Here is a 17,790-nt window from a genome sequence, read left to right on the forward strand (position 1 = left end):
AGCACTTTTTTTTTTATTCTACTGGTCATGTGCTTTTAACAAACTCTAAAAGCTGAAAGGAAAAATAAAAACCAATGGAAAAATTGCAAACATGGCCTGGCCAGCTAAGTTTAAGAGTGGAGCACAGGTCCTGGCAAAGAAAGAAGGTTTAAACAGTACCTTTCTCCAAATTTCACTTAACTCTCCAGCGGAACATTCTATCAGCAAGGCAAAATAAGACTTCTTCCTGAAATTACCCACACTCCTGTCCAGTCAGGTAAGACCTTCCTTGTTCTCAGGCTGGTTTTTCTATCCTTCTCAGGCTGGAAATATAATTGAGAAAGAAAACAACCCCCCCTTACGAGAGACGCCCGTATTAGGTGCTGTCAGTCAATGTCACTACAGTGGCATATAGCAACCATTAATAGGGCTTGGGAAGTCTGACTGCCTTTTAAAAAAGCAAATCAAATCCCCAGGAATGGGCAGATGGCAGTTCAATTATCTCAGCTGCCACCATTTGGAAAAGAGGAAATGCTCGCTTAATCCAGATGTGTTTTATCATATATACCGAAGGTGAGGGACTCTGGAAATTGACATCCTGATCTCCAATTGCAACAAACTACTCTTGTTTGTATCCATAACCAGGGATCCTTTCTAGCTCCGGCCTTTTGGTGCTGTAGTTGTCACATTGTTCTAGATGGAAGTGTAAACAACATTATCATTGTCTTGCGTTGTGATGAGAAAAAAATAATGCTGTCTGCAGAGTTTGTCAGGTGATGTTTTGCAACCACCTCCTTTAACTTCTATTGAATTTCCCTATGAGCATTGGTGTTTTAGGGCATAGTTGCAATGTCTCAAAAGCGATCGTGTTCCAATCTAGCCTAGTTAAAAAACATTTTTTAAAACTTTACAGGGCAATTTGAGGATCTTTGGTTCCCTGCCATCTCCGAGCATCCGTGTGACAGGAGCCGGCGATAGAGGAAGCATGCGGCTGCAGTAGAGAGCAGTGCCGATGCTTCCTGTATAGCAGCCTTGGGCCCCTTTCACAGGATCAGTCCAATTGAGTCAGTTTTTCAGGCAGACCCAATCGGGCCCTCTATTGAGCGGCTGATGTAAATGGCCTTGTGTCCTTTTACACCTGCCTATCCCCTATCCGATCTGCTTAAAAAAATACAGAAGGGGATTCCGTCCCCTTCCGTCCTGGTTGACTGGATTGGAGGGTGCATAGAGTAGAGCGGGCTGTGTCCGTGTCTGCTCTGCATATGCAGAGTGGACACAGACCTGTCATCTGCCCGCTCCGCTCATTGTGGCCCACAACTGGTTACCAAGTCGCTAAAGTGTCCCTTACTCTCCAAAAGGTTGGGCAGCCCTGCTTTAGGTACATTATTGCGCCTTAACGACTGCATTAAAATTCAACACCTTTGTGAAAGTAGAACGTACCTGAAAGTTACTGCCTTAATTTGACAAGTAGATTTCTTGTTTGTCTTTTCCTTGGGACTTCGCAATGGGCTCCCTGCTTCAAAATCTACCACTGTCGGGTTCATCTGGAACTTGATTACACAAACTTATGCTCCACCAAGTCTATAGGAGTATCCAAGCCTCTGTTGCCCAACTGTGTAAGGCTGCCACCTGCTTTCCTGTTCATACTTTCTCAATGCTTTACCAGGTGGCTGTCCATTCTTCTGCGGTTGCAGCTTTTGGCTGCAGCAGCACTCTAAACTTATGTCTTTTTACCCCATTGTATTATAGGCCTGTTGACACCGTTCCATTTACCCACTCTTGCATTTCTTTCCGGTGTCCTGTACTGTACGATTATGATACATTTTGACTTGCCTGTATTTTCCATATCTTGGAGTACAGTACAGGACACAGACAATCCTCCCTAAATGCCTCTTGTTTCCTCTGCATTGTTTACTGCAAAACTGAGGACTCGTGAAGTAGGGTGTTACAGACTTCTGACACCCTGACTGGGTATCACCGCCAGAGAGCTGCTTCCTTGCTGCTGGAACAAAGAATTATATATGGGAATTGCACCCAAGAACTAGATGACACAGGAACCACTTTTTATTGAAAATTCACACAGAATTCATACCACACAAAATTAGATTAGAACTTGATCACAATATTCTAAACAATGCCCACCCCAGACAGTCCAGCGCCTACATAGGCGTACATGGAACAGACACCCATACAGTATACTATCGGTCATTTGGGGGGGATCCCAAGGTTGCAGTGACAGTCCCAGCATACTGTTCGATAGCTCTAGGCCCCAGGATGATAGTCCAAAAAGCGATGTCCTCCAAGGTCAGGGGCCATAGCAAAAGCTAGTAAAAGGTACCCAGTAGCATGCCCTGAGAGGTGAGAGTTCCACAGCTGTGGCTACTAAACCCCAGTAAGATGGTGTGGTGCAAACACAAGGTAACCGTCCTTCAAAATCTGGAAATTTAACAAGTGGATGTGGACAGAAAAGTACCCTGCAGGAGCCCAAGGCTTAGTGGTTCCAGTGACTGTAGGGTTATGGGGGAGGTTATCCCGAAAGGGGGGGGGGGGTTTTCAAAAGCTTGCCATTGTATATTCACCTGAAGTCTGTAAACCATGATTTATGAATAAGTTGCCATGTCCTGTACAGTACTCAAAGATATGGAGTTTACAGGCAAGTCAAAATTCTTCCTGATCTTCTAAATCAGGGGTCTCCAAACTTTCGGAACAGAGGGCCAGTTTATTGTCCTTCAGACTTTAGGGGGCCGCACTGTGGCCAGCGGGAATAGAATATTTTTCTGGCATCAGTGGAAGTAAACCATGCCCCATCTTGGGTATTAGGGGGAGGAATAGTGCCCCACTGTTGGTGTCGTGGGAGAAATGGCACCCTATTTTTGGTATTGGAGGGCAGAATAATGTCTCATATCAGTGGGATGAAGTGTGCCCAAAAGGGCCAGATAAAGGCAGGCAAAGGGCCACATCTGGTCCCCGGGCCGCAGTTTGGAGACCCCTGTTCTAAATCGTCACATGTCCTGAGTTGATGTTAGTCCATTCATGAACTACACCGTTTATCCTCATATTATGTGACACTGCATCATTGACAACATTTTTCAAATGTTTCCTTCTGTACCTTTCGCCCCCTTTTTCTTTTTTTGCAATACATATTATTTGTAAATACATTGTGATAGCCAAAAACGTGTTACTGATGTGAAATGCTAAATACTTTAAATTCTTTGTTTTATTTTATTTTAGAAGACTTTCCGCCTAAGTTTTCACCGGAGCCAAATAAGAATTATGTCCATGTGGGAAACTTAGCCCTTTTAGTGACAGAGGTACTATTTATATCTGTAAAAATGTGTATAACAATATTATCTTCACTACAGTATTTGTATTTTTAGACCATTGGTTATATACTACTACCTGCCATCAGTGCTACCTGCCATCTGCCCGTGCCATCTGCCAGTCCCATTTGCCTGTCCTATCTGCTCGTGCCAGTGCCATCTGCCGTCAGTGCCACCCGTCAGTGTCATCAGTGCCACGTGCCATCTTTTATTAAGGTCACTAGTGCCACGTATCCGTGTCCTCACCAACAATGGCTAAAAGATCATTTTCAGCCGAGGAGGCGTACGAAATTCTTGCGGCCGACGGGAGCAACAGGGAGCTCTCTGATTCGGATTTCTCCGCAAATTCAGATACCGAATCTGACTTTGACTACGAGCCGATAGTTAGCAGTGGAACAGTGACAGCCTCAGAGGAGGAGGATGAGGGCCTGCCCACCAGACAAAGGCATATTGCTGAGGAGGCAGTGCCATCCACCAGCACCGAAGTGTGACGATCCTGTCCTGTTATTTTTATATTTGATTAATTGGATCTCAGCTGCGGAGGTTTCTCAGGTGTAAACCAATTAGTCACTCTAAAGTATGGTTAAGAGTTAATGGTTTATATCATCACAACCTCAGATCGAGTACCAACAAAATCAAAAGAGCTTATTAATTCATAAGCTTGTATTTGCAGTATAAGTGAATGCCAGAGTCTATATGCAAGTAGGTATTTGTAGATATCAGATTGCAATATTACTACTTAGTGTCCCTGGTTCAAAGTAATGCAGATGAAGGCAAAGTATATTAAACTGAGATAGAAACAAAATATATACAGGCAGGTCTCTTGGTGACAATAATGTATCTGATATGCAAAGTCCCATACAAGTACAGTTCAGTATAGCCTGGCTATGCAATTAGTTAAGGTAGTGATACTTGCGGTTCTGCTGATAGCAATTAGAGATGCCTAATCAAGTCTGCAGTGTATGGCTGGAGATAGGAAGCCTGAGAAGCTGAGGTCTGCAGGGTGAGCTGATCCAAGTCCTGGATGGACAGACTGTGGCTTCAGGCCTGGGGGGTGCGGAGATCCTGGTCCAGGAGAAGTAGTCAGTGAGGGTCTTCTTGTCAGCAGGTGGACAGGGAGTTGAGGAACGGTCCCGGGTGACGGCAGGGGTCCAACAGAATAGCGGAACACCCTGCCGTCATTGCTGCGCGTTTAAATAGCCCGCGCAGCGCGGGAAACGAGGAGTCTTGCTGGGGGCGCGCTTCCGCGTTCCAGCGTGGAACGCAAGCCGCGGCGCACAGGAAGTGACGCGGCAGAGTCAGGGAGACGAGCGCAGCTAACAGTATTAGGTAAGGCTGCGCTCGTCCTGCTCAATATAACGCCAGTAGCGTTACACGTAGTACCTCGGCAAGCAAGGTTACGTACCAGTGGGGTGTTGCCTCAGTCCCAAAGGGTTAGGTCCCATGCCAGCCTTCCCTATTCCCTTCAGAACCCCTTGTGGCTTCCTCCTAATTCAGGAGAAGCCAACATTTCTCTTTTGAGTAGAGAAGTGATTTTCGCGCCAAAAGAAATTAAACTAAAATTGTGGGATAAATAGAATAAATCATATATCAAAAAGCAGCTCCCCTAGAAAAAAGAGAACATATAGATCTCTGATTCAGTGAATAATTGAGTGATGGGGGGCGCTATACCCGATTAGGGCTGTCGAATATAATCGATGCAGCGATGCATCGCGATTCGACCCCCGGCGATTCTGCATCGATGCGGTTGCTTTAAATAATCGATGCATGTTGATGACGTCATCGTCGCGTCCTGCCGCGCGGAGCCAAAGTTTTGCCGCCTTCCCCTGTGTCACACTCGGAGTCCTGAGGAGAGGAGACGGACACGTGCAGCGCCAGCACAGCGTAGCCCTCCCCCGGAGCCCCCCCCCCCCAGAGCGCTCAGACACTTAGCTTTCCTCCGAGTCCCCAGCCGAAGTAAGCGCCGTCTTTTTCCGCCTTCCGCCGACGTCATCCACAGCCGCCCTGTGTCACTTGCTTCACTGGCAGACACGTGAGAGGAGACAGAGTGACACCTGTTGTGAGTTCCGGTCCCAGTTCCCAGAGCTGTCCTCGGCTTACCATTACTATGCAGCGTGCACTGCAGGCTGCCTGGTACAGGGGGAGAACGTTGCCGACTCACAACTGGCTGCTGTGGGCAGCAGCTGCAGGACTGTGGGAGAGAGACCCCGAGCGAGACAGGCTGCACTTGTCCTCTGTCCTCCTCACAGGCAACAGGAGAGGAGACCTCCAGCAGTGAGTAGCTGAGTGCAGAACTGACTCGTCGTCATCATCATCAGGTACACAACAGAGACACTGACTGTCACAGTATCACTACTAGTACACTTATAACTGTAACCAAGGTATATAATACAGTATAATATATTATCATATCTTTGATGCACCATGTGGAGTGGACTGCAAAATTCAAATATGCCAAATGTATGACTGTAATAATAATTGTAAATAATAAATATTAATGATGGTGATTGGGTAAACTGAATTATTCTGTATTTCTAAACATTAAACTGAGTTTGTGACCATACCATTTAATTATGGTTTATGTAGGTCTAGCTCTAATCTATTGTCCAATGTCTTACTGATTGATCAACACTTCATTACTTACCTTGTTTTGTATGATTTAGCTCATCACTGCCCCACAAATGCAATGTAGTGCATGTGTGGGGCAGTGATGAGCAAAACCATAAATCATACAAACAAGCTAAGTAATGAAGTTATGTGAATCAATCACTAAGAGAATGAATACATAAAACCATAATTAATTAAATGGCATATGTTGTTGTAGCTGTTTGTTCAATGCCAGTGTGCCACGAAGATTGGAGAAGGAGAGATAGAGATCACTTTACCAACCGTTTCACTTTCACTGAGTGACCACGGTGGCTAGAAGTAGCACAGATCACACATAAGATGAGGGTGCATTGTTTTAACACGTAGCGACGGTGCATGGGGTAGAATAATCATCTCCTGAATCATGTCTGCAGTCTATGACCATCTCCTGTAGTAGGTCTGCAGTCTCTGACCATCTCCTGTAGCAGGTCTGCAGTCTCTGACCATCTCCTGTAGCAGGTCTGCAGTCTCTGACCATCTCTTGTAGCATGTCTGCAGTCTCTGACCATCTCCTGTAGCATGTCTGCAGTCTCTGACCATCTCCTGTAGCATGTCTGCAGTCTCTGACCATCTCTTGTAGCATGTCTGCAGTCTCTGACCATCTCTTGTAGCATGTCTGCAGTCTCTGACCATCTCCTGTAGCATGTCTGCAGTCTCTGACCATCTCCTGTAGCATGTCTGCAGTCTCTGACCATCTCCTGTAGCATGTCTGCAGTCTCTGACCATCTCCTGTAGCATGTCTGCTGTGTTTAGACTTTGCAACATGCAGGAAGTGTTGTTGTGTGTGTTTTTTTTTTTTTTTTAAGAACAGATAGAAAAAAAAATGGAGTACGTAATTTTTTTTTGATGAAAGCCATGCGCACTTGCGCTGCAATCGTGATGCATCGTGATGCATCGCGGAATCAAATCGAATCGTGGACTTGATAATCGTAATCGCATCGAATCGTGAGATCGGTGAAGATGCGCAGCCCTATACCCGATACCTAATAAGTGTATCAGAAAAAAGAGAACATACACTAACTAAAATATATGCGCAAATGTGAATATATAGATGCAATTAAGGCCCTGACAGCATGAACTGCATAAGGCGATATATATAATAACTAGATCTTGAATATATAAAAATAGATATATAGTGCCAATAACCATTTGATAGGTGTAAAGGTGAACAATATATACGTGGAACACAATATAAAAATACATGCTCCCAAAACCAAGAAAACAAAAGAGTCCAAAGAAAAATATATATATATATGTATATATATTAAAGGCACTGTCCATGCACTCTTATGCCCCGTACACACCATCACTTTATGTGATGATAAAAAAATGACGTTTTTAAAAACGTCACTTTAATTGACCGTGTGTGGGGGAAAACGTCGTTTTATGTCTTCTAAAAAACGACCAAAAAAAATTGAAGCATGCTTCAATTTTATGTGTCGTTTTTCAAAACGTCAACTTTTACTTCACAGAAATTGACCGTGTGTAGCAAAAACGTCGTTTAAAACGACGTTTTTTCACCCGCGCATGCCTAGAAGCTACTTATGAAGGGAGCTTCAATGGAAAAACGTGGTGAACGTAACCTCGCTTTGCTAGAACATTGTGAGAAAAACGATGGTGTGTAGGCAACTTCGTCTTTGAAAATTGAAGTTTCAAAAACGTAATTTTTTACTTCACAGAAAATGTCGTTTTTTTTCATCACATAAAGTGATGGTGTGTACGGGGCATTAGAGTGATAATTGGCATTCTCCCAAATGGCAACAAATCAGCTTGACAGAGAGGCATGCAATCTTCTTTAAATCATGTGCATACAATTTAGATTCTTCCACCACTTAAGAGTTGACACCCAAGAAGTGCTGATATAATGGACTCTTACCAGAGCGATAGGGCTTGCTTAATTAAAAAGCCAAAATCGCATAAGCAGAATAATGTCTGCAAGCATATGGTGCGTCCTCCACTGGTGTCACATGCTATCTCTCTCCAGGAAAATTAGGCAGATGGGACATGAAAAAGCAGAGAACAACTCATAGTGCAACCGGTTTATTTGAGATAAAAAATTAAAAACAAAGCAGGGCCAAGTGGCCACTTACGCTAACAAGTGCCCAACCCGGCACTAGGACTGCAGGCTCAGATACGGAGGCGTTAGCCTCTACTTCCGTGTCGGCGTGGTTCCGTCAGGTGTCCTCGCTACAGCCGAATGCGGGTGGGGGATCGAATTCAAAAGGGTGACCAGGCTACGCGATTTTGGCTTTCTTTTAATTAAGCAAGCCCTATCGCTCTGGTAAAAGTCCATTATATCAGCACTTCTTGGGTGTCAACTCTTAAGTGGTGGAAGAATCTAAATTGTATGCACATGATTTAAAGAAGATTGCATGCCTCTCTGTCAAGCTGATTTGTTGCCATTTGGGAGAATGCCAATTATCACTCTAAGAGTGCTTGGACAGTGCCTTTAATATATATATACATATATATATATTTTTTTCTTTGGACTCTTTTTTGTTTTCTTGGTTTTGGGAGCACGTATTTTTATATTGTGTTCCACGTATATATTGTTCACCTTTACACCTATCAAATGGTTATTGGCACTATATATCTATTTTTATATATTCAACATTTCTCCTTTCACTGCCCAGCCAGGAGTCCAGGTGGACACAGAAAATTTTGCCCCGATTGACTTTTTCAATTAAATTTTTACTGAGGACATGCTTGCCTCAATAGTTGCCCAGTGCAACCTTTATGCACAACAATTTATATCCAGTAACCCAACGTCCTCTTATGCCCGTCCATTCGAGTGGAGAGCCCCAACAGTGGAGGAGTTTAAAAGAAATTTGGGCCTCGTATTCTGTATGGGACTAACCATAAAAACCAAGTACGTTCATATTGGTCATCCTGCCACATCTACCACATGCCCATCCTTTTCCTCAACAATGCCCAGGACCAGATATCTAATGATCATGAGATTCCTACACTACAATGACAATACCCAGTGCCCTCCCCGCAAGGACCCAAATTTTGATAAACTTTATAAAATTCGGACACTAGTAAATTATTTTACTGAATTTTTTCCCCAGTTGTTTACTCCGGACCAACACATGCGTGGATGAGTCCCTTATACAATTTTCTGGCAGGCTGGGCATAAAACAATTTATTCCCACCAAAAGGTCCCACTATGGGGTGAAGCTCTATAAATTGTGTGACCGAGCCACAGGGTATACGTATGCCTTCATTGTATATGAAGGAAAGGACAGCCAGCTACACCCCCCTAATTGCCCAGACTGCATAGGAACCAGCGGGAAAACAGTTTGGGAACTCCTAAACCCACTCATGGAGAAAGGCTACCACTTGTATGTGGACAATTTTTATGCAAGTTTGTGCCTGTTCCGAATCCTTTATAGAAAGAACACACCTGCATGCGGCACTGTACGGACGAACCGGAAGGGCTTTCCTCAAAGCCTCGTCAACAAGAAATTAAGAAGAGGGGAGACGGTGAGTTTACTTAATGAGGATGTTCTGGCTGTGAAGTGGAGGGACAAAAGGGACGTGTACGTGCTTTCTACCATCCACAACAATACATTCGTTGAGATCATTAGGAGGAATGGGCGAATCCAAAAACCAACATGTATCCACGAATACAATAAGTTCATGGGGGGTGTTGGCTTGAACGACCAAATGCCCGAACCCTACCTTTCCACAAGATCATACCAGTGGTATAAAAAAAGTTTCCATTTGTTTAATTTGGCCATGTACAATACTTATGTAATCTATCGGAAATCCACTCAAAGACCCAAATCCTTCCTTTTCTACCAGGAGGAAATCACCACTGCCCTTTTATACCCGAGCAGCCCATCAGTAAACATTCGATCCAATGTGATTTGCCGACTCTGAGCGCCACTTTCCAGATAAAGTCCCTCCCAGACCAACAGGCCAAAAACTCCCCAAAAAAATGACGGGTGTGCTCCCGAGTGAGAAGAGACACCACTTATCATTGTGCCCAAATGCCCTTCCCAACCAGGCCTCTGCGTAGTTGACTGTTTCTGCCGTTGCCATACCTCACTAAATTATTAGTCACTTCCTGCCATTTACCTTCACACCCCTTATGCCTCTGCTTGCTCTGTAACTGACCCTGGCTTGTTGTTTGACCACGCTTCTGCCTACCGATTCTGTTTATACCTCTGCCTGATCTGGAACTGAACCTGGCTTATTATTCGACCACGCTTCTGCCTGACTTTTTTTTTTTTTTTTTTAATATACCTCTGCCTGATCTGGAACTGACCCTGGACTGTTTGACCATGCTTTTTGCCTGCCTCTTGGACTGATCTTTTACCCTGCCAGTCGACTAGTGGGATTTATAGCACAGGGGTCTCACATATGTGAGGGGCTCTAGAATTGTTTTTCTGGATGAAGAAAACAATTGTTTTTGTTTTCTCATCCTAGATTAGCGTCTGGAGACTCGAAGGCTTCAAAGAGATTTGGGTGGGAGAAGCCTCTACCCCTGGCCCCATTTTGTCCTGAACGAGGCCCTACTGCTGCCTGTAGGACCTATGCCATCATGCCTCTGCCTGTCGCATGAACTGAACACACCACATGGACCTGCCTACTACCAGGACCAATATTTTGGCACTGCTGACAATCTCTGCCTGCACTGACTTTGGACTGTATATGGACAGTATCCCTGCCTGCTGCCTGTACTGACTATGGACAATATCCCTGCCTGTTGCCTGGACAATTGCGTTTGCTTTTGCTGACAAAGTCCCTGCCTGCTGCCTAGACCAGTGCTATCGTCCTGTGAACAACTGCGCTACTAAAACCACAGGTAATCTTTTGTTTACCCTTTGCTCAGCATAATGTATTTTGGGGTGTAATTCTTGGCATGTGCATGCTATGTGTCCCTAGAACACCCGATGGTGTTCCTTGCATGGTGGGCCTCTGTATGTGGCCAGGCTGTGTAAAAGTCTCACACGTGGTATAGCCATACTCAGGAGTAGCAGAATGTATTTTTGGGGGGTAATTTTTTTCCACATTTTCCAAAAACTTCTGGGAAAAAATGAATCGTTCAAAAGACTCATTATGCCTCCTAGATTATACGTTGGGGTGTTAGCTTTCTAAAATGGGGTCACTTTGTGGGCGTTTCCATTGTCCTGGTGCTCCAGGGCCTTCAAAATTGTAATTGGTAGTCAACAAGTTAGATGTGTACTTTATGCTCCTAGAACACCTGATGGTGATCCCTGCATATTGGGCCTCTGTATGTGGCCAGGCTGTGAAAAAGTCCCACACATGTGGTATCGCCATACTCTGGAGGAGTAGCAGAATATATTTTCGGGTATCATTTGTGGTATACACATGCCATGTGAGAAATAACCTATTACAATGACAATTATGTGAGGGGGGGGGGGGGATTTAAAAAAATATTAATTTTGCAAAGAATTGTGTGAAAAAATTACAATATCAAAAACCTCACCATGCATCTTACTAAATACCTTGGAATGTCTACTTTCTAAAAAGAGGTAATTTGGGGGGTATTTGTACTTTCCTGGCGTGTTCGGGTCGCACGAAATGAGATGGGCCCACCGGTAAAACAGGTCTGATCATTTTTTTTATGATTTGCACCATAGCTTGTAGACTCTCTAACTTTCACAAAGGGCAAATAATATCCACTAATTTGGGTTATTTTTACCAAAGATATGTAGCAGTATAAATTGTGGCCAAAATTTATGAAGAAAAATTAATAATTTTCTAAATTTTATCGCATAGACTAAGAAAAGTTATTTTTTTTTTTTTAAAACATTTTTCGTCTTTTTTCATTTATAGCACAAAAAATAAGTCCAGAGGTGATCAAATACCACCAAAAGAAAGCTTTGTTTGTATGAAAAAAGGACAAAAAATTCATTTGGGTACAATGTTGTATGACTGAGTAATTGACATTCAAAGTGTGAGAGCACTGAAAGCTGAAAATTGGTCCGGACACGAAGGGGGTTTAAGTGCCCAGTAAGAAAGTGGTTAAATTGGGTAATGTAAATATTTGCCAGCACACCATGGAACAACGTAAATAGTGTCCAAATGGATAATTTATTGCATTAGGTCATGCGTGACTCCGAAATGATGCACTCTCCTGCGTTGTGATCATGCAATAAATTATGCATTTGGCCGCTATTTACGTAGTTTCATGGTGTGCTGGCAAATATTTACATTGTGACTTGAACCAGTTCCCAGCTGGTTGTTGCTACAGCGCCCTAATCTGAGAGCTCATACCAGGAATGTGTGCGATGGGCATATGACTTTAAATTTGGTACACACGGATTGAAATTCATCTGGTTAAGCAGGGACGGGATGAATTTTATTCTGTTTGTCTTCCCTGTTCGACAGAAGCTAATCTAATGATTGTTAGATGGGTTTCGGACTAATGGACTTGCTGGAAAATTTTCATTTTACGTATCTGCAACTTTGTCAGTTTTTCTTGGACAAGTAACAACCTGAAAAGCTTCAAGCTTGTTCTCAAACCAATCTTTGACCAGGTCGACTTATCCGCAGCAATGCTAAATTTTATGGGATGCTTAACAGCTTTAACATGGCTACCATTGTTCAGAGCATAAAAGCACCCAGCTCCTTCACAACCACACACTCTGTCAGAGTTGAAATGTGAAATTACTTCTCTAAAGCACGCACATTGACAGTAGGGTTCTTAAAGCGGGAGTTCACCCAAAATTTTTTTTTTTTTTAAGATTAGATTGATGCTCATTTTGTCAAGGGGAATCGGGTAGTTTTTTTTTTAAATCGAAGCAGTACTTACCGTTTTAGAGAGCAATCTTCTCCGCCGCTTCCGGGTATGGTCTTCGGGACTGGGCGTTCCTATTTGATTGACAGGCTTCCGACGGTTGCATACATCGCGTCACGAGTAGCCGAAAAGAAGCCGAACGTCGATGCGGCTCTATACGACGCCTGCGCACCGACGTTCGGCTACTTTCGGAAAATCATGATGCGATGTATGCGACCGTCGAAAGCCTGTCAATCAAATAGGAACGCCCAGTCCCGCAGCCCATACCGGGAAGCGGCGGAGAAGATCGCTCTCTAAAACGGTAAGTACTGCTTCGATTTAAAAAAAACTACCCGATTCCCCTTGACAAAATGAGCATCGATCTAATCTTAAAAATTAACTTTTCGGGTGAACCTCCACTTTAACAGCCTTCCTGACCAGTTTTCTTCTCGTCTCTGGTAATGTCACTGTTGTGACATATTTTCTCCACTTGATGATGACTATGTTCCATGGTATATCTATTGCCTTGGAAATTCTTCTTTACCCTTCTGACTGATACATTTTTAACCGTGTGAATCCCTCTGATGCTTTGGAAGCTCTCTGCGGACCATGGCCTTTTCTGTAGGATGCGACTAAGAAAATGTCAGGAAAGACCTGCTAGAACAGCTGAACTTTGGGGTTTACCCAGAGGCACTTTAAATGATGGCGGGTTTATATTGACTCCTTTTTAGCATGCGTTTGAATGTGATTGTTTAATTCTGAACACCGCTACAGCACACTTATGCAACAGAATTATTTTCTCTTGTGTTCATGGACGGACACAGCAGATTATCTTGACAATAGGGTATTATGCTTCTTTCAGGAGAGGACTAGGCAGAAACATTGTTATTGTGTTAATACAACCTTAAAACTGTACAGTACCACCCAGGAGGCGGTCCCTCTAGGTACAACCCCTCTCCCTGCACACAGCAGCTTCTGTTTTTTCTGCCTAGCATAGGAGTTGGACCTGGCTCCCTGTGGACTCTTTGGTCTTGGAGTTTTTAATTTGTTTTCTCTGCTTTGATCCTGAGATCTGCTATAAACTGCTGACTGGGCGACAGGCTGGATGTCCTAGATCCTTGTAGTCACCCCAGTTTCAGCCAGCGATGCGTGTGCAGGCTATTAGCTACGCGCTGGGTCAGCCACGACATGCCCCGTTTTGCTCCAGGGGTGGCCGGTGAGCTACGTGCTCCGGGGGACACGTATGACCAGGCTAATTACGGTCTGTCACAGTGTGCTGGGCCGACGGCTACCTCCGTACTGCTCGGGTGGTGGGTCTGTTTTGGGATGCTTTCAGCAAGCCTTGCAGGATTGGCAAGTTCCTTGCCCCCTGCCTCGGTGGGGTGGGATGGCTGGATATTCCCAGGGACGTCGATCGGGGGTCATTTTCCGCCTGGGGGGGCTATGCTCTCTATGTGGGGGCTGCACTGGGGGTCCGCTATCCTGGAGGTGCTGTGTGGGGGTACCCCTGCTGCGTCGGGGGCCCCTGCGTGTTCGCTGCCATGCCTTGTCTGATACCTGGTTCGGCCACCATGCCGGTCCCACTTCTATACTGTGTTCTTTTCCTTCCTCTCGGCGGCCATTTTCCTGTAGCCGAGCGCCCTGTGTGCATCGTGGTGGCCATTTTCTTGTAGCCGCGCACCTTTTTCTCTTTCTAGGATGACCGCTTGGTGGCCATTTTCTTGTCTGCACACCCTGTGCTGTTCTGCACAGCGGCGGCCATTTTTTGTAGCCTGCGCACTTTTTTTCTAATAAGCGACCATTTTCTTGTGGGTTCCTGGCCTCTTGCGGTGGCATTAGGTTTCTGAACAGCGCGAACAGCCAGCTTTCATTCTGCTGAACATGGTGACGTGCAGCGGCATACAGGGAGCTCCTTCTGTCCGGACAGGGTGGACGGCAGCAGTGCAGTTTCCTACTTGGGTGGTTAGTCCTCTGGGTGGCCCCTTGGCATTTGGAGAAGCTAGGAGGGTGGGCTGTGTGCCTTGGCTTACGTCCATAATGGGTCAGACGTGTGGGTCAACATTTTGTCCGAAGCGGATGCTACTTCCCCTGACATACCTGTGATAGCAACTGCGGTCTCTGTGGAGGCTATGTCGGCAGTCCTGGAGGCCTTCGTTGCCAGGGTGGCTGTGGTGTGCAGAAAAAAGGGGGGTAAAAAGCGCCCTCTCCGCCCTCCATCTTCTGGGGATGCCTCTGACTCGGATTCGGGCCCATCTACTGCTCCCGGGCCGAGTTCTTATGTTTCAGACGATGTGGACCATGACCCTTCAGACAGTGAGGATGATTTTGTGTCTGGGTCAGCGCACAATAGGGCACTTGTTGGAGCACTTATCACCGCTGTGCAAGATACTCTTAAATTGGAGGATAAGTCAGGTGCATCTACAGAGGTGTCGGTCCCATTTGGGTTCCGCAAGCCTGCCCACACTGAAAAGGTGTTTCCTTGTGTGCCTTACTAGGATAAGCTCTTGTACAAGGAATAGGAACGTCCGCAAAGGACTTTTTCGGTCCCCACGTGTATAGCGGTGCGTTACCCTTTTGAGGAAGATTTCCTGAAAAATTGACCTCTTCCCCGATTGTGGACCCTCCGATGTTCAGGTTAAACAAAGTAACCACTCTTCCGGTGGAAGGAGCGCCTGCTTTCAAGGACCCAGCGAACAGGAGGTTTGAGGCAGTGGCCCGCTCCATGTTCACAGTGGTGGGGTCAGCAGTGCGTTCGGCTGTCGCCAGAGTTTTGGTGGTTCAGACGCTTACGGAGTGGGCTAAGATTCTGCACCACAAGTTAAAAGAACAGCAGGCTTCCCCAACCTGTGTGGAACTGGCTGACCAATTGATACAGGGCCTTAAATGGTCACTAAAGGAATTATTTTTTTTTAGCTAAATTGCTTCCTTTACCTTACTGCAGTCCTGGTTTCATGTCCTCATTGCTCGTTTTTGCTCTAAAGTTGCTGTAATACTACTCTGTTCTGGACACTTCCTGGTTGTCTGGCTCCTTATGAAAAAAGTCATGGGAGAGTTTTTAGTTTAGTTTTCCTAGCCATGACTCTCTATCGCACTGTCCAGCACAGAGGCATAAAATAACATGCAAAGACTAAACTAGTTTCAATTTCGTTTTTGCATCTAAACGGCACATTATATGATTGATTTTTATCTATTTTTAATCGTTTTTAAAAGGAATCGGTTAACTATTATGTCTCTATACCCTGGAAACAGTCATTTCATCAACATTTTTTTTCTTCCTTTAGTGATCCTTTTAAGTTTGTGTGTGAGTCTTGCTTTGGCTACGATTCTATTGCTGTACAGGGCCTCGTTCTCTGCAGTGGTACTGCGTCACCTGATTTCGCTGAAAAGTTGGTCCGTGGACCAGGCTTCTAAGAAGGACCTGCTTGATTACCTTTTTAGGCTTTTTGGAGCCTCCCTGGACAATGTCATAAAAGATGCCACGGGAGGTAAGAGTACTCTGCTCCCGCAATCTAGGCAGGGTAAGGAGCCACGCCGTAGGCATTGGCCCTCCTTCTCCGCTCATAAGCGGCTTTTTCATCCTCCAGGAGCTGCAGGTAAGCGCTCCCAGACCGAAAAAGCTCCTGCTCAGGAACAAAAGCGTCCCTGGTTTCTCAAGCCCAACAAACCTGCGACCGCATGACACGGGTGGGGGGTCGCCTTCGCACATTCGTGGCTCGGTGGTTTTCCCTACTTTACGATCGGTCGGTTTGCGAAGTTGTTTCCTCAGGGTACAAGATAGTTTCTCTCTTACCCTCCAGATTTTTCCCCTCGAACCTTCAGCACCCTCCGACTCGTCGGGTGGCCCTTTTTGGAGCTGTGCAGGATCTGCTGGCACAGGGAGTGATCGTGCCCCCGCTGTAAAGGTTTCAGGGGTTTTATTCAAACCTGTTTGTGGTCTTGAAAAAGGAAGGGGTCCGTCCAATCCTGAATCTCAAGGCCCTGAACTAGGGGTGTAACGGATCAAAAAACTCACGGATCGGATCGATCCTCGGATCAGGAGTCACGGATCGGATCATTTTCGGATCAGCGCAAAAAAAAAAAAATGTGTGTGTGTGTAATATATATATATATATATATATATATATATATATATATATATATATATATATATATATATATATATATACACACATACACACACACACACATACATTTCACAGGTGGATTAAAGAGGAAGCAGGTGAGGCTGTTTGGGACTTGTTAAAAGTACAATCTTGATGTTTTTACAGATATATATATATATATATATATATATATATCTGTAAAAACATCAAGATTGTACTTTTAACAAGTCCCAAACAGCCTCACCTGCTTCCTCTTTAATCCACCCGTGAAATGTGCTCTCCCCCCCCCCCCCTCCTCCTCTCACACTAGTGCTTCTCTGCTACTATTCCCTCTCCATGTCGGCTTGCCAGAGCCCAGTGCACAGCGTGACACGCCTCCCCGGGGAGGCGGGGAGGCGTGTCACGCTGGGCTCTGGCAAGCAGACTGGGTGGAGCAAGATCGCTCCGGAGCTAGGCCGAAGCCGGGGACTTTCCTAGGCCTAGGCTCCGGAGCGCTCCGCGGATCGCGGGGTGTGCCGATCCGAACGGGGTGGCCCGTTCGGATCACGGATCGGTGACGATCCGTTACACCCCTACCCTGAACTGCTTTGTGAATGTTCAGGATGGAATCGGTGCGCTCGGTAGTCGCGGCACTCCATCCGGGGGACTTCCTGGCGTCCTTGGACATCAAGACGCATACTTGCATGTCTCCATATTTGTCAGACATCAGAAGTTTCTGCAGTTTGCGGTCGGGGATAACCACTACCAATTTATTTTATCGTACATCACGAGTCTTAATCATTACTATGTGGGTTATATTCCACCATCAGGTGCTGGACACTGGTGTAATCAATTAGAACAGGAAGTTCCCTCCCTATATAACCCCTCCCATGCTGGGAGCACCTCAGTTTTTTCACCAGTGTTGGTCACGAGTTAACATGTGCTCTGAGGAGCTCCACTGGAGGGATCCATGCTGGATCTAAAAAAGCCTCCATAAAATCCGGATCCGTCC

General features: G+C 45.3%; 1 protein-coding gene across 4 annotated transcripts in view; it reads left to right on the forward strand.

Moving 5' to 3' along the window:
* RBM44 (RNA binding motif protein 44) overlaps nucleotides 1–17,790 on the forward strand; it is a 350,280-nt gene that overhangs the window by 165,965 nt on the left and 166,525 nt on the right. For all 4 annotated transcript variants that reach the window (XM_040357500.1, XM_040357497.1, XM_040357498.1 and 1 more), the window contains exon 12: nucleotides 3,211–3,290. In XM_040357500.1, coding sequence (XP_040213434.1) covers nucleotides 3,211–3,290 — 80 coding nt within the window. The remainder of the gene's footprint in view (nucleotides 1–3,210; nucleotides 3,291–17,790) is intronic.

This window comes from Rana temporaria, chromosome 6, assembly GCF_905171775.1.
Source record: "Rana temporaria chromosome 6, aRanTem1.1, whole genome shotgun sequence".
NCBI classification, from domain to species: domain Eukaryota; kingdom Metazoa; phylum Chordata; class Amphibia; order Anura; family Ranidae; genus Rana; species Rana temporaria.